This window comes from Delphinapterus leucas, chromosome 16, assembly GCF_059928025.1.
Source record: "Delphinapterus leucas isolate spDelLeu-1000000601 "Yukka" chromosome 16, BTC_Dleu_Yukka2, whole genome shotgun sequence".
In the NCBI taxonomy this organism is placed as follows: Eukaryota; Metazoa; Chordata; class Mammalia; order Artiodactyla; family Monodontidae; genus Delphinapterus; species Delphinapterus leucas.
In genome coordinates, this window is record NC_143144.1 from 29,340,754 (window position 1) to 29,366,729 (window position 25,976).

Genomic DNA, 25,976 nt, shown 5'->3' on the forward strand with positions numbered 1-25,976 from the left:
AGTGGTGGGGATGGGAAAGTAGAGGTTAGTTAAATTATTGAATTCGTCTAGGCAAAGATGGGGTGGATTGGATGAGAAGAGTAGTGGTACATACGTGTGTGTGTGTAGATATACATATATGTATATATATATGTGTGTGTGTATGTATGTACATACAGGCAACAAGATTTGCTTATGGATTTGCATGTAAGGTGTAAGAGAAAGAGAATTCAAGGATTATTTCAAGATTTTTTTTAAAAATTAATTTATTTATTCTGGGCTGTGTTGGGTCTTTGTTTCTGTGTGAGGGCTTTCTCTAGTTGTGGCAAGCGGGGGCCACTCTTCATCGCGGTGCGTGGGCCTCTCACTATCGCGGCCTCTCTTGTCGCAGAGCACAGGCTCCAGACGCGCAGGCTCAGTAGTTGTGGCTCACGGGCCTAGTTGCTCCGCGGCATGTGGGATCTTCCCAGACCAGGGCTCGAACCCGTGTCCCCTGCATTAGCAGGCAGATTCTCAACCACTGCACCACCAGGGAAGCGCTATTCCAACATTTTTGACTTGATCATCTGGAAGGATAGAGTTGCCCTTTCTAGAGGTGGGAAGACTGTGGAAAGACCTGACTTGAAGAGAAAAGTAAGGGTTTGGTTTTAGACATGTCAAGTTTGAAGTATCTTTTACACCAAATCAGAAGTCAAGTCAGAGATGGAAAGATGAGTTAGTGTTCAGAGAGATCTAGGCTGAAATTTGGGAGTTACAAGTGTAGATAAAGCCATGATATTAGATAATGTCTACTAGGAAGTGAGTTTAGAAGGGAAAAGAATATTGAAGATTGAGCCCAGGAACAGGTATAATATTTAGAGGTCAGAAAAGTAAGGCAAAACTAGTAAAGAAGACGACTGAGGAAGTCAGGGCAGAGAGAGTGAGAGAGTATTATGGAAGCCAAGTTAAAAAAAAAATTTTAAGAAGACAGGAATAAATTATAATTAGCTGTGTCAAATGCTGCTGAGGGGTCAAGTAAGATGAGGATAATTGACTGTTGACTTTGACAAGAGTTAATAAGGGCAAAAGCCTGATTATAATGGGTTCAAGAGAGAATGTGAGACTGGAATTTACCTAAAGGTATATCTCCACAAATATGAAACAGCATATGGACAGAGTTATTCATTGCGGCATTAATTGTAATAATTATAAATATTGGAAATAATCTAAATGCTTATCCATGGAAAACTGGTTGAATACACTGTGGTACACCTACACAACAGAGTACTATTTAATCATAGAAAAGAATGAGGAAGATTTCTATGAACTGATGTGAAATGGTTTGTAGGAAAAACTCAGTAGCTGTGAAGCACCATGAGCATCCAGATCATGGTTTCTAAATACCAATCTGTACTAAAGGAACAGACCAGGGCTCCTTAGAGAAAGGAAAGGGTAGCATGTGGATATCTGATGAAAGAGTACTCTAGGCAGAGGAAACAAGTCTGGGGCATGGTAAGCATAAAATTAGCCTGAAATAGATTTTGTGCCATAAAGCAAGGAAGTAGAAACCTATCAAAAGAACATATGAACTGGTTTTAAGGGGCTCTCATTGATCAAATTAGGACAATTGGAACATCAAAAAGCATAATAAGGGCTTCCCTGGTGGCGCAGTGGTTGAGAATCTGCCTGCTAATGCAGGGGACACGGTTTCAAGCCCTGGTCTGGGAAGATCCTACATGCCGCGGAGCAACTAGGCCCGTGAGCCACAACTACTGAGCCTGCGCGTCTGGAGCCTGTGCTCCGCAACAAGAGAGGCCTTGATAGTGAGAGGCCCACGCACCGCGATGAAGAGTGGCCCCTGCTTGCCACAACTAGAGAAAGCCCTCGCACAGAAACGAAGACCCAACACAGCCAAAAATAAATAAATTTTTTAAAAAAAGCATAATGATGGTAATGGATTATAATATACTGAGTAAGAAAAAGAATCTATGAACCCATAGTGATAAACAAAACAAACCAAAAATGTTGACTGAGAGGGGAAGTTCTTCAAGGGAATTATAAGGGAAGTTGAAGAGCCATAACCAGGCTCAGTACATGAACTTTAATTGAATCCTCAATCAAGAAAAAAAAATACTGCTATAAAGGACATTTTAGGGACAGTTAGGAAAATTTGAATATGCATGGCATATTAAATGATACAGTTTAACACTAAATCGGTGTTACAATTTCCTGGGTGTAATAGTGTATTGGGTTATGAAGAGGGTATCCTTGTTCTTAGGAGATACATGTTGAAGTATTTAGAGGAGAAGTGTCATAATGTCTGCAACTTATTTTGGGAAGGGCTTAGTCTCCTCCAAGAGTGTGTATGTGTATTTAGGTTTGTATAGAAAGAGGGAAGTAAAGCAAATATGGGAAAATGTTAATTATTGTAAACAATTGATAGATTTAAGTGAAGAATATAAAGTGTTTATCTTTCAGCTTTTCTTTTGTTATGATCAGAATTTTTCAAAGTAAAAAAATTGGGTAAAGCAATGAGAGAGGGGAAGAGAATGGGAAGAGAGAAATTGGAAACAATCAAGTCTTACAAGCCCTTAAAAGTTTTTCTATAAGGGCAACAGAAATGGAGTTGTATTGGAGAAAGGAGGAAAAGATATGGAGTCTCCAGGGTTTTGTTTTGGATGGGCTATATTATATAGCATGATTGTAGTACTGTTGATAGGAATGACCCAATTTAGAGGGAAGGAGATACTGTTAGAGGAAAGAGAGGGTATAATTGATGGAATGATATCCTTGAGTAGATGAAAAGGGGTAGGATCTAGTGGGTGGGAGAGGCTGGTCTTAGGCACAGGGTCTATTAATTCATAACAGAGGGGAAGACAGAAAATATGGGAACAGATATAAGGTTGCTAGATGTGATGGTAAAGCATGAGGAAGTCCTCTGATGATTGTTTTTATTTCCTCTGAAAACAGGGATTTAGAAGAGAGAGAAGGTCGGAGGTTTGAGGAGAAAGGATGAAGTGTAAAATAGTCATCTATGAGAGTGAATAGGCTTGTGTGATGTAGTAGCAGCACTAAAGACCTCCTTGAGGTTAATAGTCATGTTGATATTGTGTGTTTTTACCAGCCTCGCTCAACTGCACAGATACAGGTATAGAATATGTAGATAATTGGATTTAAGTGGGCTTTAAGTTTTGCTAGGCAATGCAATGAAGGAAAAAGAGGAAAGGGAGTGATTATAATGACTAACCGTGGACATAGGTAGATAAGGAGGGACAGGAGGATATGAGGTAGGTGAAGGACTGTGAAAGTGTTATAAGATCTATGGATTTGGGGTCTCAGAATTATTGAAGTTGGAGTACTAGAAGGAATAAGATGGAAAGACAAGAGGTGTTGGTTAGTATAGAATTCTTGGCGTTGAGATTATGAAGAATAATCTTGATAATGACAAGATCCAGTTTATAACCGTGGATGGTGGGTCGCTGAAGTAGAGTAAAAGACAAGGTCATAGGAGGAGAAGTAAAAAGAGGAGTGAGAAGGGTATGTACCACAACAGGAGTTTTGGAGAGTGACAGTGAACCAAAACCTAAAATCTCAAGAAATCAGAGAATGGATGCTAAGGTTCTATAGATGACTATGAAAGGCATAATGGGAAAAAAGAGGGAAATGATTGATCGTGAGGATTTTATTTTAAAGTGTACAATTCAGTGGTTTTTAGTATATTTACAAAGGTGTGCAACCATCACCACTAATTCCAGAACGTTTTCAACACCCCAAATAGACTCATATCCATTATCAGTCACACCCCGTTTCCCTCCTCCCTCGAGACCCTGGCAACCACAATCTACTTTCTGTTTCTATTTCTATGGATTTGTCTATTCTGGGCATTTCATATAAATGGCCATTACAACATGAAGCCTTATTTTGTGTCTGGCTTCTTTCATTTAGCATAATGCTTTTAAGATTCATCCATATAAGTAGTATGTATCAGTACTTCATTCCTTTTTATTACAGAATATTATTTCATTGTTTGGACGTACTACATTTAGCTTATCCATTCATTAGTTGATGAAGGTTTGAGTTGTGTCCACTTTTTGGCTACTATTAATAATGCTGCTATGAACATTCATATACAAAGCTTTGTATAGACATATGTTTTCAATTTGCAGTGGGGGTTTGAAACCAAATTTTGCCTAACAAGTCTACAGTTCCACCAGCTGCAAAGCCCCATGCTCGTAAGTATGTAAACTTTATTCACAGGAGAATGGTAGCAGGTGCTGTCAGCATTCCTCCTATATCCCCTCAGATCTCTTTTCCATTTTCTTGCACACTTATACTTCCAACATCCAGCAATTGTATGTCTTTGTTGGAGAACTGCTCTTGGGCTGCTGGAATACACTTTGCCTGCTTAAAAAGAGAGCCAAACATACTTGGAAGTTTACATCCCTTCAGCTGCAGCCCTTAACCAATAACTGATGAGGTGGGGTATAAATATTTCATTTCTCTTTGCCCTAATTAGGACAACTTTTAGGTTGGACGTACACTGTCTCCCAGATTCCTTGCAGGATTGAGCCAAAGTTACCCTTGCCTGAGTTTACCACAGGGCTTTGCTTGATGTCTCACTCTTGCCTTGCTTCCTTGCCTTCCTGATCTCATTTCCCTACTACCCTATATTTTCCCTTGGGAACATTTCTAATAACTTTCACAGTGATCTTTGTTTCAGAGTCTGCTTCTGAAGCTTACTTGACACAATTCCAAGAGCTTCAGCAGATCATAAACAAAAAATTAGGAGATAGAGATGCTTCTAGAGGCAGGCCCACTTATATGTGAGGAAGGATAGCTAATAGAGAAAACAGAAGCACTATAAAAAGCACACATAAATAATGGAAAAACCACATTAATCTGGGGCTTCAATGCCTTTCATTTCTCAGTAGTCTCTGAGGTCATTACCATGTCCAGTGTAATAATCAGTGTTCACAGTGATGACTCTGAATTATGAAAGAAAATTAAATTCTATCCAGAAAAAAAGGCATAACATGTATAATGCATTTTAGAAAGCATTGCATCAGAATAAATATGAGATATTGAAAACACATTTGACAACTTCCTTACAACACTTCACTAAAAAAGAAACAAGAAAAAGTGGGGGTGGGGGCCCCCAATAATCCCATGAAGGCAGAAGCAGTGATAATAATGAAAATTTGGAAAGTAGAAAGCTAAGTGTCTCTTGTGAGGTTGGGAGTGGGGACTAGTGGTGCCCAAGAGGTGAGTTTATTTGTACTGCAGTACTCCAGAAAAACTCTCAGAACAGGAGGCATCAAACATCTCTCAAGACTGGGTATAGATAGGAGCTAAATATGGGAGAACTGGTTGAAAATCAATTTAAGACCTGTTCTACTGCAACAGAAGACAGGTGGTTTGTTCTCCAGAGTAGTTGAATGTGAGGGACTCTGGACTCAGGGACACCATGCCCAGATGAGAACAAAGGTGCCTGTTTTCATTGTATTTTCTGTGATTAACTGTAAATTAACTGATTTAATGTAATTAAATTGGTTAACTGTAAATCTAGATCACAGAGACTTCCAGCTCCCTTCCTTAAGTAACCAGACTTAACTTCCCAGCCCCAGTCATACCCAGCCCCAGTCTTCCAAGCAGGAGAACAGATTCCTCTCCTTGGAAAACTTGCACAAGAGAAAAGGACTATAGATACTGTGGTAGGAGAGATATCCCTATCTCATCAACTAGACCTCTGTTCTATCCCAGTGAAACCCATACTTCACAACCTCAGTCCATGCACACAGAGCATCACATTATTATTTTTTTTTTAGTACTTCCCTGTCAAATATGAACGGTCAGTCAAGAATCACCAGACATTTGAGGAAAACAGATCAATGCAAATAGAAAAAAAGCAAACTGGGAAACACAAAATAGGGAGCAGAAGAACACTTCAAAAAAAAAAACCATTCATATACTCACAGATAAGAGATATTGCATTCTATGAGACAGTAACAGTAGACTATGAAAAAGGAAAATTCAGAGAAAACTTTTGAAAAATAAGAAATGAAAGTAGAAATTTAAAATCCAGCAGGATGGGCTTCCCTGGAGGCGCAGTGGTTGAGAGTCTGCCTGCCAATGCAGGGGACACGGGTTCGAGCCCTGGTCTGGGAAGATCCCACATGCCGCGGAGCAACTGGGCCTGTGAGCCACAGTTACTGAGCTTGCGCATCTGGAACCTGTGCCTCGCAACAAGAGGGGCTGCGATAGAGGCCCACGCACCGCGATGAGGAGTGGCCCCCACTCACCGCAACTAGAGAAAGCCCTCGCACAGAAACGAAGACCCAACACGGCCAAAAATAAATTAAAAAAAAAAAAATCCAGCAGGATAATTGGAACATGGATTTGATGAAATTGCCCAGCATGTAGAGCAGAGATAAGAAGTAGAGGAGAAAAAGTAAGATGAATCCAATTGGCCCAGCAGTGGAAAAAATAGGGGTTTTAGGAAGAACATAGAGAAAATGAAGAGGAAGATATTATCTAAGCTATAATAAAAGGAAATTTCTCAGAGTCAAAGAATGTGAATTCCTAGATTGAAAGAGCACCCAGTACAAGAAATGAAAAATTTCAGAACACTAGGTATAGACAGAAGATCCTAAAAGCTTCTTAAGAGACAAAACAAATAACACACACAAAGATTGGAAATCCAAACAGCATCACACTTCTTAGCAACCGTGGAAGTGAGATGACAATGGAATAAATGCCTCTAACATTCTGAGACAAAATAATGTCTAACCTAAAATGTTCTGCCTAGGCAAACTACCAAATAGACATAAGGCTAGACCCAAGGGTATTTTAAAATTTGCAAGTCTCAAAAAAATTTACTCTCCAACCCCACAGCTACTAGAATTGCTAAAATGAAAAAAATTGCTAATGACAAGGCCTGACGAGGATTCAGAGCAACTGATGCTCTCATACTTTGCTGGTAGAAATGCAAAATGGCACAACTGCTTTGAAAACAGTTTGATAGTTTCTTAAGTTAAACATAAACTTAACATAGGACTCAACAGTTTCATTCCTAGGTATTTACCCAAGAAAAATGAAAACATACGTCCATGCAAAGACCTGTATGTGGTCTTTATTCATAATCACCCAAACCTGGAAATAGCCCAGAATACGCATCAACCTGTGAATGGATACGGAAATTGTAGACAAAGAATAGATAAAGAATTAATTGTACATGCAATAACTTGGATGCATCTGAAACATATTATGCTGAGTGAAAATAGCCAGATACAAAAGGTATTTGGACAAATACTGTGTGATTGCATTTATATGCCATTCTAGAAAAGGCAAACCTATAGGAATCAGAAATCAGATCAGTGGTAGCCCCACAGCTGGAAGTGAGGAAGGGAATTGACTACAAAGGGACACAAGGGAACTTTTTGGAGTGATGAAAATGTTGTCTTTATTGCGGTGGTGATTACGTGACTGAATGTGTTTGTCAAAACTCTTTGAACTGTATAGCTAAAAATGGTGAATTTTTCTGTTTGTAAATTAAACCTCAGTAAATCTGACATAAAAAAACGAGTTTATCCTCCATCCCTCCTCTGAGAAAATAATTCAAGGATATACTACATCAAAACTAAGGAGTAAACTGAGAAAGAGGAGGACATGGGATTCAGGAAACAGAGGATCCAATATAGAAAAGAGAAATTCCCAAGATGAGGGTTAAGTTTTATTCCAAGAAATAGCCATGCAAGAGGGACTAGAAAATGCAGGCTTTCTAAAGAAGGAGCTCTAGGAGAGATTTCTCCAAAGGAAACATTGAAATTGATCGAATAGTCTGAAGATGAATTGGTGATAGGCACACAAGAAACAGAACAAACTTTTTTTATTAGCTCTGGAGAATTGTAAGAAGTTGTACGAGAAAGGGATTTAATCTTTACGTTTCATTGTCTTAGCTATGAACTATACTTAAACATTTCCATCAAGTAAAAGCCAAAAATTATTTTAAACAAAATTATGAAATAATATTGAGAGCATGGGAGAGAAAGAGAGAGTGTGTGTATGTGTGTGTATGTGTTTTTGTGTGTGTGACTAGAAGATATAACGTCAAATAAAACAGAAGAATGAAAGTGACTGCCTCTGGAGAGCAAGAATTAGGTTTAGGCTGGGGGTGGGGCAGAAAACTTACTTGTACCATAAACACTGTAAAACTATTTAAAATATATACATATGTATATACACATGTATACATATGCACATGTACACATACATATATAGGTTTTTTTAATGTTCATTTAAAAAGTTTAAAATTTTAGAAGTCATTGAAAGGGATCTTTTATCTGAAAATTTCTATTATGTGAAATAACCCTTTCCCCCATAATGCCAGATAAATAAGGCAGCAATAGATTAAAAATTCACAAGAGGAGTCTTTATTTTCTGAGGTAATAGGTAAAAGATGAGTCCCTGAATGAAGACGATTGACTCTCTTCAGTTACTCTGAATAAGGTTTGGAGTAGACTGTTAACACCTTTCAGACTTCTTCTTAAAAATACCTTTATTTCCTTAGTTATAAAATTAACATGCCATTGTATAAAAATTTTTAGTGTAAATTTACAAAGAATAAAAATAAAACTATCAATAATCTTACCACCCAGAGATGACCTATTTGGACTAATTCATTTCCATCTCCTCCCTTCCACCACTCTCCTCCTTCTTTTCTTCCTCCTCCTCCTTTTCTCCTTTTCCTTCCTTCTCCTTCCTTCTTTTTCTTCATCCTCTTCTCCCTGCCCCCTTCTTTCTTTCTTTTTAATTGGGAATGTGACATGTCTTTTACTAGTGGGTAATCACAGGAGCTGTAGATTTGGTGAGGAAAGACAACAATGGAAAAGATAGAAGTAAACAAATATAAAACAAAGGAGGGGGCTTCCTTGGTGGTGCAGTGGTTGAGAGTCTGCCTGCCGATGCAGGGGACACGGGTTCGTGCCCCGGTCCGGGAAGATCCCACATGCCGCGGAGCGGCTGGGCCTGTGAGCCATGGCCGCTGAGCCTGTGCGTCTGGAGCCTGTGCTCCGCAACGGGAGAGGCCACAACAGTGAGAGGCCCGCATACAGAAGAAAAAAAAACAAAAAAACAAAGGGCAGAGAGAGAAAGAAAGGAGTAAAACAAAATAAAAACTTGCTTGAAAACAAAATATACTAAAAAAAAGAGTAGTTGAGTTCAAGCCCTGACTGGATCCTGAAATGAGCACACCATTTAAGAAGTGAGCCTTTTCCCCCCTGTCTTTTGGGGCAGTCCTGTATACAGGTCTGCCATGTTATGGGAAAGGAGAAAAAAGTTATTTCTTTACAGAGAACCATGACTGGGAATCACAAACAACAAAGAGGTCCTGGTAAATGAGGTACTTTATGAAACAGTTTTTTTCCCCAGGTTCTCCAGATATCATCTTCTAAAAGAGGTAGAAGTTAAAGAAAACAGGGACTTTCCTGGTGGCGCAGTGGTTAAGAATCTGCCTGAAAGTGCAGGGAACATGGGTTCGATCCCTGGTCCAGGAAGATCCCACATGCCGTGGAGCAACTAAGTCTGTGCTCCACAACTACTGAGCCTGCGCTCTAGAGCCCGTGAGCCACAACTACTGAGCCTGCGTGCTACAACGACTGAAGCCTGCGTGCCTAGAGCCGGTGCTCCGCAACAAGAGAAGCCACCGCAATGAGAAGCCCGCGCACCATAACAAAGATTTGCCCCCGCTCGCTGCAACTAGAGAAAGCCTGCCTGCATGCAGCAACGAATACCCAACACAGCCAAAAATTAATTAATTAATTAATTTTAAAAAAGAGTTAAAGAAAACAATTTTAAGGTCATTATTAGCAGAGTATTTTACGGACAGGGTGGCGCCATTTACATACATATACTTCTTGTCAGTCCAAAATTTAAATTTTTTTCTGTTCCAGCGTTCCTAGAATTCCATGGGCCTTTGCCATGACAGAAGTATGTGGCATGATTCTGTGCTATATTTGGCTCCTGGTTCTTCTTCTTCACAAGCACAGGTACCTGTCTTATTCCATTAAAAGACTGAAAGTGTTTTGACTGTCTTATGCAAAGGTCATCAAACCTTGTTTCTTCCTTTGCTGTTTCCTTGTTACTTTCCTTCTCTAGTCATTGTGACATTATAATTACTGACATAGGAAAATGTTTGGGTTTGATCAACAAAAGAGTCAGCCTGAGGTTAGTACCTACATATTTAGTAATATTCTGAAGGTATTTTGAAGGGAAGGATTAGAGATGGCGATATTCAGCCATGGGCCAACCACGACAATCTAAGTCTAGCCTTGCCTTTCTTTGGAAACAAATCGGAAATGTCACTTTCTATAGAAGGCTAGAAACTCCTCCAAGGGACAGTCTTTGGTCAGTTGTTTGGGTGGAAGAAATTATTCTCTGCTTGGAGGAGGCGCATTAAAAAAGAGGTCATTTTGCACACCGTGCACATCTAGCAAGTGTAGTTTACTTCAGATGGTATAGAAAATTGCTGAATAGGGAAGGTGCTTCTTTTGTGCTTTCACAAGAGATATAAAGGGAAGAAGTTTTTTGCATTAAAAAAAGGAGAGAAGCATAAGAGGAGGCTACTTTCTTACTTTAATGAGGGGAAATTATTTAAGTAAAAAAATAAGCATAGTGTGGAATCTGAAGAGTAATACAAATGAATTTATTTACAAAAGAAAAGCAGACTCACAGACATAGAAAACAAACTTACGGTTACCAAAGGGGAAGTAGAGGGGGGAGGGATAAATTAGGAGTATGAGATTAACAGAGACATACTACTGTATATAAAATAGACAAACAACAAGGATTTACTGTATAGAAGGGAACTATATTCAGTATTTTATAATAACCTATATTGGAAAAGAATCTGAAATATATATGTGTGTATATATATAAATATGTATATAACTGTATCACTTTGCTGTACACCTGAAACTAACACAATATTGTAAATCAACCATTCTTCAACTAAAAAAAAAAAAGGCATAGTGAAGAAAAAAAAGATCTGATAAAGTTGTGGGTCTGCTATACATTGTCTTTGGACACTGAAGAGGAATAGGGACACTTTCGTGAATTTTTTATTCTTTCTCCTCACCAGGGAATGGTTGAGGTAAACTACAGTTATGAGCTTTAGGTCCTAAGCAGCAGTTATTTCAGTGCTTTGAAGGTGAAAAGAAGCGTTGATGATTGCTATTCGTGTCACACTTTTAGGCCATATTGTTCTTCATTCTCTCTCACTTTGCAACAATATTTATAACTGGATTGCTTAAAACCAGAGGTGGTTTAAAAACACATGTATCTGGGCTTCCCCTGGTGGCGCAGTGGTTGAGAGTCCACCTGCCAATGCAGGGGACACGGGTTCGTGCCCTGGTCCAGGAAGATCCCACGTGCTGCAGAGCGGCTGGGCCCGTGAGCCATGGCCGCTGAGCCTGCGCGTCCGGAGCCTGTGCTCCACAACGGGAGAGGCCGCAACAGTGAGAGGCCCGCATACTGCAAAAAAACCAAAAAAACCCCACATGTATCACTGCTGCTTTCTGGTTTAACTTTGCCTCACAAGACCCTGTAGATTTGAATTTATCCACTCTTCAGAACAAGAAAGAGTTTACCTTATATAGGAAACCTTGGTAGGTTTAGCAAAGTGTAGCAGTGACCAGCTAAATGCAAGTTTTGATGTTGAATTAGTCAAAGTGTTTCTCAAAGTGTGGTCTTTGTAGCACTTTCTAGAATCACCTGGGCTCTTGTTAAAATTCAGATTCCATGTTGTCTTCCTCAAAAAGCTCACAAAATGATGGCGTGGAAAAAAGAAGGCAGAGACTTTTGCTCTGGACTTTCCACCATATGGTAAGAAGATTCACCATAAATCCTGTGTTAAGAAAGGATTGCATCACTGAACTTGCAGGAAGAAAGGAAAATCTCCAAGAGCCCCAAACACACAAACACATGAAAAAGAAAGCACAGAAAAAATAATCTGTGGTGTACAATCAGGAATGAGTAAGCATCTCTGAAAAAGCATTCCACTGGTTGTAATGCCAGAGCTAAGATAAGGAGACTAAGCCTTAGGTATGTAACAAAGTTGAACGGCTGATACCAAGACTCCCAGATTAAGCTGTGGATTTTGGAATGGGCTAGAGTGTTCTCAAGTCAGTAGTGCTAACTGGGTCTCAGAAGAAACGAATTTAATTCTTCTCTGGATGAAAGTATATTTAATTTAGGCTCCTGTGTTTTCCCAAAATATTGGAGAGCAGGGCTATTAAGAAAGGTGAGAAGTGGTAGAATCCTCCTGCTTTGAGTTTGGGACCCTTTCCATTCAGTGTTACTTTTTCTCTTTCTTACCTTCTTTTCTTCTTTTTTTACATTACCACTGCTACACTCTAGAACTGGTAGTGAACCAGAAATGAAAGAAACCCTGCAGGGACTGAAACCTAGCTTGAAATAATTTCAGTTTCTAAAATTGCATTAAGGTGACCCCAGATTGTTAAAGCCCATAACCACTTGCCAAAAGAGATATCAAATCTCTCTTTGGGAAGATAATATAGGCCTAAATTTAATTCTAAAATTTTTTATATACAATATCTGGCACTCAAGTAAATAACTAATAAAGGGGTACATAAGTATGTAAGAGAATATGATCAAAATTTAAGAGAAACAATAAATAATGGAATAGACCCACTGTGGATCCAGAAAATGGAGGTACCAGATACAGATTTTAAAGTAACTCTGCTGACTGTGTTCAAGATAATTTTAACAGAGAATGAAATGGAAACTCTAGAAGTAAACACATTTTTTAAAATCCCTGAAATTGAGAATTCAGTAATGAGTATGACATCAGGTTGAATCCAGCAGAAGAGAGAATTAATGAATCAGAAGATAATTTGAAGAAAAAAATTTTTTAAAGATAGAAAATAGGTGAAATGTTTGGGGACACTGAGGGGATAGCCTGAAGGTTTACCATATAGATAATTAGAGTTCCTTGAGGAGAGGAGAAAGAAAATAAAACAGAAGTATATTTGAAGTGAAAAAAATTTAAAAATAATAAAATGCAGATTCCTGAGCTCCATCCCAGGTGTACACACTGAAGTTTGAAACTTACCTAACCTTGTGTTGAGTACTTTTTTTTGAGGGTGGGAGGAGCATTTCAAAAATGTTTAAGTAAAGTCTCTGTACTTAAGAATCATATAGTCTGTTTTGGTTTAAGACATTAAAAAAAAATTGTTAGAGATATACTTAATGTAAAACTTAGTATTAAAAAAAACAGTATTTTATAGCTTAAATTTAAGAGATATTAAAGAATGTTTATTATATAATTACTGTCAACCAATTTACAGTGTCATTAATGAGCAAAAAAATTCCCTAGAATCACATATTTAACTTTACTTCTCATTAAATAAGTTATGACAATATATGAGTAATAAAACTAACACTAAGCTAAGAGTCAGTCTAGGTACTATCTTACTTCTCTCTTGCATAACTCTTACTTTCTCTTAGCCATATTTTCTTAAAAGTGAAATGATGCTCTTAGGTCTGCACTGTCCAGCATGGCAGGTGCTAGCCACATGTGGCTAAATTTAATTTAGTGAAAATGAAATAAAATTAAAATTCAGTTCCTCACTTGTACATTTCAAATGCTCAAGAGCCACATGTATATAGCTTATTGGACAGTGCAGTTATAGTCCATTTCCACCATCCTGTTGGACAGTGCTTTAGATGGTCTCTAAGATTTCTGTCCTCTTCAAAGAATCTAATGGTTTTCCTGCTTGTTCTCCCTTTAAGTAAACACTAGATGCCTGAGGTATTTTGGTTTGTTTTCTTCTGATCTTTCTCCCTTTTTCATCACTGTTCACAGGTCAATACTTCTGCGAAGGCTTTGTAGTCTGATGGGCACTGTATTCTTGCTTCGCTGCTTTACCATGTTTGTGACCTCCCTCTCCGTGCCAGGACAGCACCTACAGTGCACTGGAAAGGTAGCCTACTGTCTTCTTTATCATTCTTTCCTCTTATTCTTGGTGTGTTGATGGCACCATATACGAACTAAGGCTAAGGCTTTGCTTTTAACATTAAAATGTGCTTTTCAGCATTTTCAGTATCTGTAATGAACCTCTAGAAATAATTTGGTAAAAATCTTAAGCCAGAATCTACCTTCCTGTTACTTCTATCCATTGATACTAACTAGTTCAATGCTGTAGAGCTATAGAAAAAAAGTAACTTTCTATTATCATTTTCCCTTTCTCACCATCCTCACCATCTTTAGTTCCTCATATGTCGTAACTCTGGCCCCTTCACTCTTTAAAAAGTGTTGCAGTTGGACCATATTCCATTTAAAATGTAGTACCCACTACTCTAAACTTTACTCTTTCTGAGATATATTTACATAATGGCTAACTTTTGTTTTTGTTTTATACTTTGTTGCTTGTTTTGGTATACTGTAGACATACCTTCTCTTCTGGTTAAATTGAGAGATGATAGATTATGCAGATGGGAACAAAAAAAACAGGGTAATGAATTACTGTAAAAAATAAAATGTTTAAAAACCCTGAAGATCACCTGTGGTTTATATATAAAATTGGCTGTTGTGACTCATTAAATTTGGACAAGAGAATTTATTAGCCTACTTTTCTAAGCCTCCATGCTTTAGTTATGTGTTCCCAAATATTCAAATGATGTATTAACACCTTTGTTATTTTAATGTTGTTTGTAAAGTGTAAAACAAAATTAAGTGTCTGTTTTTCTACTGCAATATAAGTAGCTGAAATACCTGCAAGGGAAGATTAAGCAGCCAAAGGAGATCAGGAACTAAAAATACAGTCCTGAGCTGCAGAGTGACCAAACTTTCTCCAGGTATAAGGAGACTGACTAGTAAGAAAGGAGGAAGGGTTAATGACATTTAGGATTTAGTGTAAAGGAAATGTTTTATTTTTAAGATAAAAGCTGTTTTTGTTTCTTCTTCTTTTCTTTTCCAAAAAGGGAAAGTACTTCTTTCTAGTTACAGTTATATAAACTTACTGTAAAAATTCAAATTTTATAGAAATACATAAATTAAAAAGTAAAATCTCACAAAATTCCCACTTCTTTCACCCCACCCCATAAATAATACTGTTAATAGTTGTGTATATACCACATGGACTATTTTTAACCATGCTTACATATTCATACAAGTTTATATAGATAGATACTTTTTAAACAGAAAATAGGATTATATTGCAAACATTATACTTTAGCTTATATTTCATTTAATAGTATGTTGTTTACTTTCTTCTGAAGAGATACGTATAGCTATACCTCATCCTTTTTAATAGCTGCAGAGTATTCCATTGTACAATTTACCAGTCTCCAAATGATGTACATTTAAGTTATTTTCAAATCTTACTATTTATAAACAATGCTGTCATAAACATCCTTGTACATTTATGGTTTTTCACTTGTTTAATCGTCTTAAGATAAATTCCTGGAAGTGGAGTTAAGAAATTAAAGAACATACACACTGAAAATTGTGATACATATTGCTCACATTTTCACTAGGAAAGACTAGTTTTTCACTACTGTCACCACTATGTGCATGTCAGTTTTCCCATCACCATGCCAGCACAATTTTTGGAGTCACTGCCATTCTGATTAATGAAAGATGATATCTGAGACTTTTATGGTCTTATATTTTAAATTTAAGTCTTTAATCTGTCGACTGAAATAAAAATGCACAACGTGAGAGCTGTGAGTTTATTTCAAGACTTACTGAGGTCTATAGCCCAGGAGACAGCTTCTCAGTTAGCTCTGAGGAACTACGCTGAAGACGTAAGGGGGAAGGTTAGCATATATGTGATCTTGGGGAAGGTGTACGTGTAATCAAGCCACACATTTTGGTAGAAGGTTGCTGCTAGTCGTGAGGAGCAAATGTCTTAGTTAATGATTTTAGTGCTTTTCTAAGTATGGGAAGATGCAAGAAATTGGGTTCATAAAATTTTCTCCTGAAAAAATCTAACTATCCTGAAGGCCTTTTCTGTCAGTTTTCACAGAGCATAGAGTGCCTTATTCCTGACTGTGTCCTGAAGTCTTTTCAGGGTGTGTTGAAGGTCAGCGACTGCAGTGGCTAATGACTTAATTCTTGTAGAACCAGGTGGCAAGTGACATTCTTTAGTTAGCAAATCTATTGAATTTCTGTGCATGGTGTGAAGGAGGGATAGAACAGTTACCCCCAATTATTGTAGTATGCTAATTGATTAGAAGAGATTTAAGAAGAAATACGTAAGCTTATTATAATGAAAAGAGAATTTCCTGTAGCTGAGGGATTTGATTGTGGATCAGCCACTAAAGAGGAAAATATATGTGCGTAGGGCTGCAACATGTGCTACAAAAATAAATTAGGGACTTCCCTGGTGGTGCAGTGGTTAAGAACCCGCCTGCCAATGCAAGGGACACGGGTTCGAGCCCTGATCTGGGAAGATCCCACATGCTGCAGAGCAACTAAGTCCGTGCGCCACAACTACTGAGCCCGTGTGCTGCAACTACTGAGCCTGCACACCTAAAGCCCGTGCTCTGCAACAAGAGAAGCCACTGCAATGAGAAGTCCGCGCACCACAATGAAGAGTAGCTCCCACTCCCTGCAACTAGAGGAAGCCCATGTGCAGCAACGAAGACCCATCACGCCAAAAATAATAAATAAAATAAATTTATAAAAAAAAAATAAATAAATAAGATACCATCCCACTATAGTATGGACAGCCCTTTTTCTGCCTCTAATGACTGTTTTTTATTATCAGTTAGTTTTATGTGGACATATTTATTCAAATCTGCCCTAAATACTGTTAATTGCTTTGAATTATAATATAACCTACTTACTGACCTGTATTTGCAGCAGTCATTAAAATTAGATAGTTAAGGTGATATTAACTAGCAATCAAATCCCTTACAGTGAACTCCGTAGGGCATTTTCATTGTAATAAAGTAATTGCTTGAAATCTCACTCCCAGAAGTAGTAGGTTTGGAGACAGAACCAAGAACATGCCTGTTTTTGAAATTAGACAATGGAACCACTTTAAGAAAAGAAACACTTAGAGCAAATTTCTCATCAAAGTGTCTAAATTCATTCTGTTGTGCTGTGTTTCAATTTTTATTTTTCTGAAAGGATATTTGGGACATTTTAAGCTTGGAAAGGATGGGGAGACTTGAGTAATTGGGCAATAATTGCTTTCCTTTTTTTTGTGATACAGTATATTTTTTTTAATTTTTACTGGAGTATAGTTGATTTACAGTGTTGTGTAATTATTGCTTTCTTTTGCATGGCATCACTTGTTTCCTGTCCTTGGCTGAGACATTTTCCTAGCAATCTCTGTTCTTCTCTGCCTGATTTTTTACTTTCACGAGTGTAACATCTCTAACCGTATTCTCACTAGAGGTCATGGAAAGAACCAAACCATGTATATTTTAGTACCTTCCCTTTCCTTTTCTCTAATAATGAATTTCTCTCCCTACCATCAACTGAGGCAGAAAGGGAAAACCTGGGTAGTGTATAATCAGGTGAGATTTCTAATGAAATAGTGATTCTAATAAGATTGTTTCTTTTGTTCTTTAAGACATAGGGCTTTGGAATTGGATGCCCTGTGTTCACATCCTTATTACGTTACTTACTAGCTGTGTGACCTCTAAAGCCAGTTTCCTCATCTGCACAGTTGAATCAGTTCATAGGATTTTTGTGGAAATTAAATGCAATGACATAAAAGCATATAGCAGCATGCTGCACATAGTAAATGCACATAAAATTGCAGCAGTTTTTTATATTATTATGTGTTAAATGCCTTTTTAAAAAAAGTGACCATTGCTCAAACTCTTCCTCAAAATGGATTGCTTTTTTAAGTTTATGCGTGGGAGTTGGGATTAGGTTTGGCTACTAATAACAGGAACTTCGCGGTGGCTATAGTTTAATAAACAAGCAATGATTTATTCTCTCTCATAAGTCTGAAAGTAGGTACTCCATCCAGGTCAAGTGTGATAAATTTATGGAGTCATCAAAAATCCATGATTCTTCTGTCTTTCTGCTCTCCTGTCCTAACACTTGGCTTGCATCCTCAAAGCCACTTTGTGGTCCAAGATGACTGCTAGAGCTTTAGCTATCATGTCTGAGTTGTAGGCTAGAAGAAGGAAAGGTAGAAAAGACTTCCTCCAAGCTGTTGTCTCTTTCGTTTATAAGTAGCATTCCCAGAAATCTTTTACACTTCCACTTACATCTTATTGTACAGAACTTAGTCACGTAGTGACACCTAGCTGCAAGGGAGGGTGGGAAATGCAATGTTTTAGTTCAGTTCATTGCCTCTTCAAATAAATTTTAGATTCTATTACCAGTGAAGAGGGGAGAGTGGATATTGAATGGTAGCCATTGTCGCTGTCATAGCCTGTTTCTTATTGACAAGAACAGCCAAGCAAATACTACTGTATTATAGGGTATAAAACTTGGAAATAGTTTTGTGTTGTAGTAACCTTTTCATTATAAAGGAACTCCAAGTAGAGAAGTTTGAATTGCATTGATTTCATTAAATTACCAAAATAGTTCTGAGTACAGCCAAGCTTTGACCACCCATTCTTGGTGTCTGGAATTAATTAGACTGGGAGTCTGGTTGCTTTTGCTTAGATCTTATTTCTAAGTCATTCAGCCTTTGAATTTCAATGGGAGTGGTAGGAGCCTCTGCTGCCCTAAGCATTTGAAGCACTAATTCTTAGCTTTCTTTATAGGTATATGGCAGTGTATGGGAGAAATTACACCGGGCCTTTGCCATTTGGAGTGGCTTTGGTATGACCCTAACTGGCGTTCACACTTGTGGAGATTACATGTTCAGTGGCCACACAGTCGTCCTAACTATGCTGAATTTCTTTGTCACTGAATGTAAGTATCTTTAGTGCTTCTGTGCATATCAACTGACTAGCTGCAGAGGAGGCTGTGGGAAGGGCATCAAATTCTGTGAAGAATGGGAGAAACAGGCTGATGGAAGGAGCATATGACTGAGAAACACTGGAAGAAGTGTGGTTTTAAAATGATCTTTCTGTCCTTTTCCCAGATACACCAAGAAGCTGGAATTTCTTGCACACTTTATCCTGGGTTCTCAACCTCTTTGGAATCTTCTTCATTTTGGCTGCCCATGAACATTATTCCATTGATGTGTTTATTGCCTTTTATATCACAACGAGACTCTTTTTGTACTACCATACTCTAGCCAATACCAGAGCATATCAGCAGAGTAGGAGAGCAAGAATTTGGTTTCCCATGTTTTCTTTTTTTGAATGCAATGTTAATGGTACAGTCCCAAATGAATATTGTTGGCCATTTTCAAAACCAGCAATAATGAAAAGACTAATTGGATGAAGACTGTCTTTGTAATGTGTTCATGATTAAATATACAGTCGTTGTTGAAAGTGAGTAACTTTGCTTTCTCCCCCTAGGTTGTTCCTGGATGTCTTGCTTTTTGGCCTGTGTGTTGACAAAGTAAAGTTCCCTGTCCTGAGCAAGGCTGTGATTATAGCAAGCAGGAAAGAATAATTAAGAGTCCTTAGGTATCCGTTTGAACAGAAAGCTTAAGTAGATGTCTTCTGCCCCTTCTCTTTAGGCAGACTTAATGTTATGATTGAAGTCAGCCTCTTACCTTTACCTGTTGAGCTTAAGCAAATCAACTTAAGCAATTTGCTGGTTGAAAGATTTTTTAAAAAATTTCCAGTAGGACTCTAGTCAAGAAATAATAATTTTTTAAGCTCCTTATTTTCTTCAAACGAAAAACCCCTACCAAGTGAGCAGTACTTGTTCTTTGAACTAATCTCTGTGTCTTTCTAAAAAACGCAACTCTGGAAAGTGATCCTTTTTACTAACAAATTAATTTTTGCCTTCTGAACCATCCTTAAGAAAAGTATACTGAATATACCAGGATCCCTGAAACAAGAAGAGAATGAAAGGGGCCATACATAAGGTGACAGAGTACAAATATAGTGCTGGTATTTTTCACCAAAATCAACAAAAGGTGCAGTTCCTATTTTGTTCTGAGGGTTCAGTATGATCATCAGTAAGTATGCATGAGGGGAAAATGGCTGCATCTATAAAAATAAAATTGGCTTAATTTTAGTGATGAAAGTACCTGGAATAACTTTGTGCTATGACTATTAGCTAGACAGATGACAGCCCAATTTTATGCTTTTTAATGGTGTTATTTAATGAGCAAAATAATGGAGTGTTTTATCAGATGTTAAAGTTCTGTGTCCTTAAGTAGGGAGGTATGCATGCAAATTTTTCTCTTTCTGAAGTTTATAACAGGTTGCAGGCATTGTGTAACTTTTTGGTTTTTGAAATTTCTCATTCTTGGCCATCAGAACTAAGCCATCTCAGACATATTTGGATATGAAAAGGTTTTGTTGTTTTTTATTTTTAAAACAATTGTGTACATACATTCTTTCTATTTAGTTTTAATTTGGCAGTCAGGAGTGATATAACTTAGTTGCTGTTTACAACACTAGAAATTTAGTACCTTAAGTAATTTGACCTCTGTGATTACATTTGTCACTTTACTTTTAATGATTTTGTACAGTAGTTTTGAGAGTAGGTTGGTTCTAGAATTAGACTTTGAACCCCAGCTGATGAGCTTAGCCACTTGGAATATTAACTGTGTAGCTTTTACATTCTGTTTTAAAACAAGGAGTTAAAAAGGTGCTGGCATATTGAGGTCTAAAATTAGGCCACTTAGCAGAAACCTGCTCCTTAAATGGTGAAATATTTTATTTTTGCACTTTGAGTCATATTCCTACCCCATATAAGCTACAGAGGAGCCTGAATGGATTGGACAGGAAACAAATATAATGCAAACAAGTTGCAGCTAGTGCTGAGTGATCCCAATTTGGGTGTACTCTGAACATTATTTTTTATTTTTCACTTGAGAAAATGGCACAAGGCAATTTAAGTTTTATTATATGCTTTTAAATCTCATACTTTAGAATCTGGTAACATCTTCAATAATTGTTGATTCTTTTACATGCTGGGGATGAAAATGCCAACATTTCATCTAAGGAAATTGCATAATCATGAAGGGTGAAGGATGTTTCCTATGCAGTTAGAGTCTTTGACCCTTGAGGTCAAAAGATATGTAACTCCCATTTTTTTCCAGATGACAGAAGAGGACTGAACTTAGCTAGGGAGGGACTGGCGTTGGCTTTTGGGAAAATGTTTGAAAAAAAATCCATGGCAACATTAAGTCAAGAATGTTGAATAGCTACTTAATGGTAAATTTCCTAACATCAATCTTCTTTCCTTCGTGTGGATTTTATTCTAGAACAAAATAGAAAAAAAAATTGCAACTAACTTTGCAGACCTATTGATACTGAGAGTGCCTAATAGCAGACTGCAATGAGGATTGTAAAATAACTTCCCACACTTACATTTATCATATCTGTTTTGAGGAAAAGGTAAGCTAGATTTATAATTTATTGTTATAACTATTACAGGGCATTGTTTACATATATTAATCATCTCCAGGTCTCTTCCTTGGAAAACTTAGAGACAAAATTCTTTTCCATTTCTTTTTTTAATACAAAACCTATAGTTTTGTTGCTTTTTGTTTTGTCCAGAAATTTCCAGATTTTGTCTTTGTATTTTTTTCTTGTTAAAACCATATTGAAGGTAGGATATACATTTTGGGTGTGAATATGGCTAGGTAGAGAAGCTACATGCCTTAGATCTACATATTTTTTACCTTGTCTACAGTTGGAAACGTGTGAGAGTCTTACATCATTAAACACTGAGATTTCAGTATAGAAGGAACCAAGGTTTTTTGTTTGGGGATGCAAACTGGAGGTTATATTGAAAGTCCTCCATGCAATTTCTGTCTTCCTAGGGGCAGCGTTACCTGTTTTTTCCTTTTTTTCCTTTCTTTTTTTTTTTTTTAATCCCATGAAGAGCAGCATTACTGAAGGGTAATTGAAGTTTCTAATCAGGTTTAGAAGAAGGCAAGTTTGCTATTATCACCAGATAATTTGGGAGAAACCTTTTTTGGCTGCAGAATTCTCAACATGCCTATTTTCTCCTATAGCCTATAGTTCTCTGTGGCCAGAATTGCTAGAATAAAAATACAACTTCCGTATGCTAGATCTATTTATTAGTATCCCTTTAAATCAGAAAGCAATGAGCTTAGCCATGGAACCAGTCAGTTAAATAAGTGTGGACTGTTCACAGGAAGAACCCCATGCTAGAGACCTGCTGATAGTGTAACTCTGACACTGCACATGGCATTCTTCCCTACCCTGTACCTGCCTGAGTGTTGTTACTTAGAATTCTAAAAATCTTATAATTTTGTAAATCATAAGGACAGAGGCATCACATCCTTTTATAGCTGATATGAAACCATGTGTTCTAAGGAAACCTGTTTGGAATGTGTTATTTATATATTCAAAGTCATAATCATAACACTAACCTGCTTTGATGGTATTAGTAAAAAGCAATTTCATCATCAGTTTCATAGTAAACTTTTTTTTAAGGATTCTTGTTCCATAATGTTTGAGAACATTAACCCTATTCTTTTTTTAAACTCTCTAATAAATTTAATTCTTTGATAGTCTTCTTTTTTTTTTTGCGGTACGCGGACCTCTCACTGTTGTGGCCTCTCCAGTTGCGGAGCACAGGCTCCGGACGCGCAGGCTCAGCGGCCATGGCTCACGGGCTCAGCCGCTCCGCGGCATGTGGGATCTTCCCGGACTGGGGCACGAACCCGCGTCCCCTGCATCGGCAGGCAGACTCTCAACCACTGCGCCACCAGGGAAGCCCTTTGATAGTCTTCTTGTAGACTTAAGTTACCCCTTACTAAAAGTAATTATGGTAATAGTCATTTGTCAGTTCTTTACGGTATTCAGGTATTTGAGACAGGAAACTCTTTTTTTTACAATAGTCCCATGGCTTTCTTAAACAGTATTGGTTTCATTCAGATAGTTTCAGAGCCAACAAAGCATGTCAGCTTTAATGCCATCTTTACTTTGGCAGTTAAGACAGTTTGCATTTGTAAAATGTTTTAATCTGAATTACCCCACACTGCTGTAGAGGAAAATTCTTAATAACACCAAAAGTCAGACTGCTACAGGTGAGCAATGAGAAAGGAAAGAGGTTGAGGGTATTTTCTTTCTCTGTCTTTGAGTAGCTTTGAATGACTGAAATTACTATGGAAGTAGGTTTTGTTTCCCCTCTCACCTATCCCTCACCCCCAGCAAATGCCACCAATTTCAAGTATCTAAAATATGGCCAGTTATTTTGCATCAAGTTCAATGAAAACATCTGTGAAATCTATAATCCAGCTCCCCCAAAAGTTGGTTTTTTAGAATATGTTCTACCCTAAATTGACCAAAGGACTTTTATTCAGTGTACTCCATGTTTAAGCATAAGGAAGCTTTGTGCCTAATATGGAAGGAGAAGGAATACTATGTTAATTTTGTTGTTATTTCACGTCTGTTTCAATCTGAACTACTGGGTTGTCTGAACTAGCCAAGCAATGTTACCAGTTAGTAATATCATCTTTAAAATGCTTAATTTTAATAATTTTTTATTCAAAGAATCTATGGATTGTTAAGACAGTTGAAGTATTTCTGATATGAAACAAAGGGAGTGGAAACTGGTACTTAATGGGGGAAGCAAAATTAGCTTGGGCTAAAGTGGGCATGTTTTGTTTTAAGAATGCTACCTAAATGTCACCCAATCTGCAGAGATACTAGTGTTACTTGAAGATGTGAAAGTTCCTGTGGTAGCCATACCTTGAAGCACAGTGTTGTATATAAGTAAATATCTTGATTCTAAATTAAATCCAGATTTCACTAATATATATTATTTTATATCTTTGTTGTATTAAAATGTTTAAAAACACTAAAAATAAAACATTTGAAAGTTGGATTGTAGTCTCTTATTTAAATGCCTTTCCATTATTAATACAGCTGGTTTATTTTTTATGCAGTGAATTTTTATCATTTGCAAATGATTGGGCCCTGCAACTTTAAATTCTAATGTATACCTGGTCCCTGGCATTTACTAATTCTTGGTTGTCTATTGATAAGCCATTTGCCTTTTCTCCTTTCTTTTCTGTAAACTAGGCGAGAAAGGTAATCTTCATGATGGTATAAGAATAATTATAGATGAAGTCAAGAAGGAGGAAAGGGAAGCAAAGCAAATAGCTGCTTATTCCTGGGCACATTAAAGTTTTTGTTTATTGGTTTTGGGTTTATTTTAATTGTATATTTTGTAGAAAGATGCCACCATCCTGTCAGGTTAGCTTTGGAGATAATGACGAACAAGAAAAGAAAACAGTTGTTAGGGGTGGCCCCGCAGCCCAGAGCCATGGAATAGTGAGAACACTAAGTATTGTCACAGGGCCCTATGAGTTTATTAATTCATAACTGAATTTGTCTTCATGATCACTACTAATTGTAGCCTCGCTGGTGCTGGCACCAGCTGGTCTCTCTCAGGAGCTCCGGAAAAGAATAGTCCAAAACAGACTGAGAGGCTGCTTGGTGGAATAGAAAATGTGGTGGATTTAGACTCTGAGGACCTAGGTATGGGTTGCAGCTCTGCTGCTGATTAAATTGGGTCTTTTCTTCCAGCTCCACTTAACCTTATGTGTAAAATGTGTAAAATGTATATAATGCTGAAATATTAGTTGAATTTAGGTCAGAAACACAGGGCCTGTACTCCCAGGGAGTTAATAATCTAGCAGGGAAGATGACCTAAAAAATGGAACTGGCAACATTCATTGGCAGAATAGAGCAGTAGTTTTAAAGCCGCCTGGGTGAACGTCTTGTGGGGTTGGGGAAGAGAGTTGGAGCTTGTACCATTTTCATCCAGAGTTGGTGTTTTACATGTTTGGCTTTCCTAGTAGGCTTTCCCTTTGAAAACAGGGTTGAGGTTAGGGGAGGTAAATGTTTGGAAACCACTGAGGCAATAGACAAATTCACTCTCTTCATTTAATAGTAGCTTGGGAGAGGAAGGGCTCACTGGGGACTGAGGATCCAAGAAGAATTCACTAAGCATGTGAAACTTGAACCTAGCCCTCCCTGATGGATAAATTCACTAGGCTGTGATGAAAGGCTTAGAGGGCTCTGTGATGTGAAAAAATTGGATTTATTTGTGTATGTGTTAGGGAACTGTTGACAGGGTATGTGTTTGATTTTATTTTAAATGGAAGCATTGGGAATGCCTATTGCCAGGGTCTAAATTGTGGGGACAGGATAAGTAATTGTGTAAAACAGAAATTGGTAAAGGGCAGAAGTTTAAGTCTAAAAGAGAGAGGAAAGATGATGGAAAGTACACAGAAGATCACTGGAGATGAAAGGAAGGCTAGCGACCCCAAAATAGTAGGTCAGGGCACCAGGACTGGGCACAGTTTGTAGGAGGCCTTTGTCCCCAGCCGAGGAAGATCAAGACACCAAACAAATGAGCTGCCAACTGCTACTGGCTGGTGCCATATGAATCTAGGATATGATATACCTTGTATCCAAAATTGTCTCTGTTTTTTTTTGGCGATACGCGGGCCTCTCACTGTTGTGGCCTTTCCTGTTGCGGAGCACAGGCTCCGGACGTGCAGGCTCAGCGGCCATGGCTCACGGGCCTAGCCGCTCCGCGGCATGTGGGATCTTCCCAGACCAGGGCACAAACCCGTGTCCCCTGCATCGGCAGGGAGACTGTCAACCACTGCGCCACCAGGGAAGCCCCAAAATTGTCTCTGTTGTGCTCATGCACCTAACCTGTTGAAATGATGACCTGCCAGGCATTAAGTGGAGTGGAAGCTGACTCTGGTGAAGACGTGAGGAGATGCAGTGGTAAGAGAATGCCTCAGAGGAGCTCAGTGATCACCCTCAGCTGTAAGTTAGAAAAAGGACAGATGACAGCTATAAGACCTCTGCTGGAGTAGCATGATATTTAAATGCTGTATGTTCTCACCTCACAGAGCTCCCCATGAGAGCCAGAAATACAAAACCACCATGACCTACCTGTT

The 25,976-nt window shown here is 38.0% G+C and overlaps 1 protein-coding gene across 4 annotated transcripts in view; it reads left to right on the plus strand.

Moving 5' to 3' along the window:
• Positions 1–23,881, plus strand: part of SAMD8 (sterile alpha motif domain containing 8) — a 46,742-nt gene extending 22,861 nt beyond the window's left edge. For 3 of the 4 annotated variants that reach the window (XM_022590950.3, XM_022590951.3, XM_022590953.3), the window contains exons 3-6: positions 9,906–10,001; positions 13,838–13,955; positions 18,712–18,862; positions 19,035–23,881. In XM_022590950.3, coding sequence (XP_022446658.1) covers positions 9,906–10,001; positions 13,838–13,955; positions 18,712–18,862; positions 19,035–19,339 — 670 coding nt within the window. In that variant the 3' untranslated portion in view covers positions 19,340–23,881. The remainder of the gene's footprint in view (positions 1–9,905; positions 10,002–13,837; positions 13,956–18,711; positions 18,863–19,034) is intronic. The other variant, XM_022590952.3, reaches the window with a different exon arrangement.
• Positions 23,882–25,976: the final 2,095 nt, after the last annotated feature.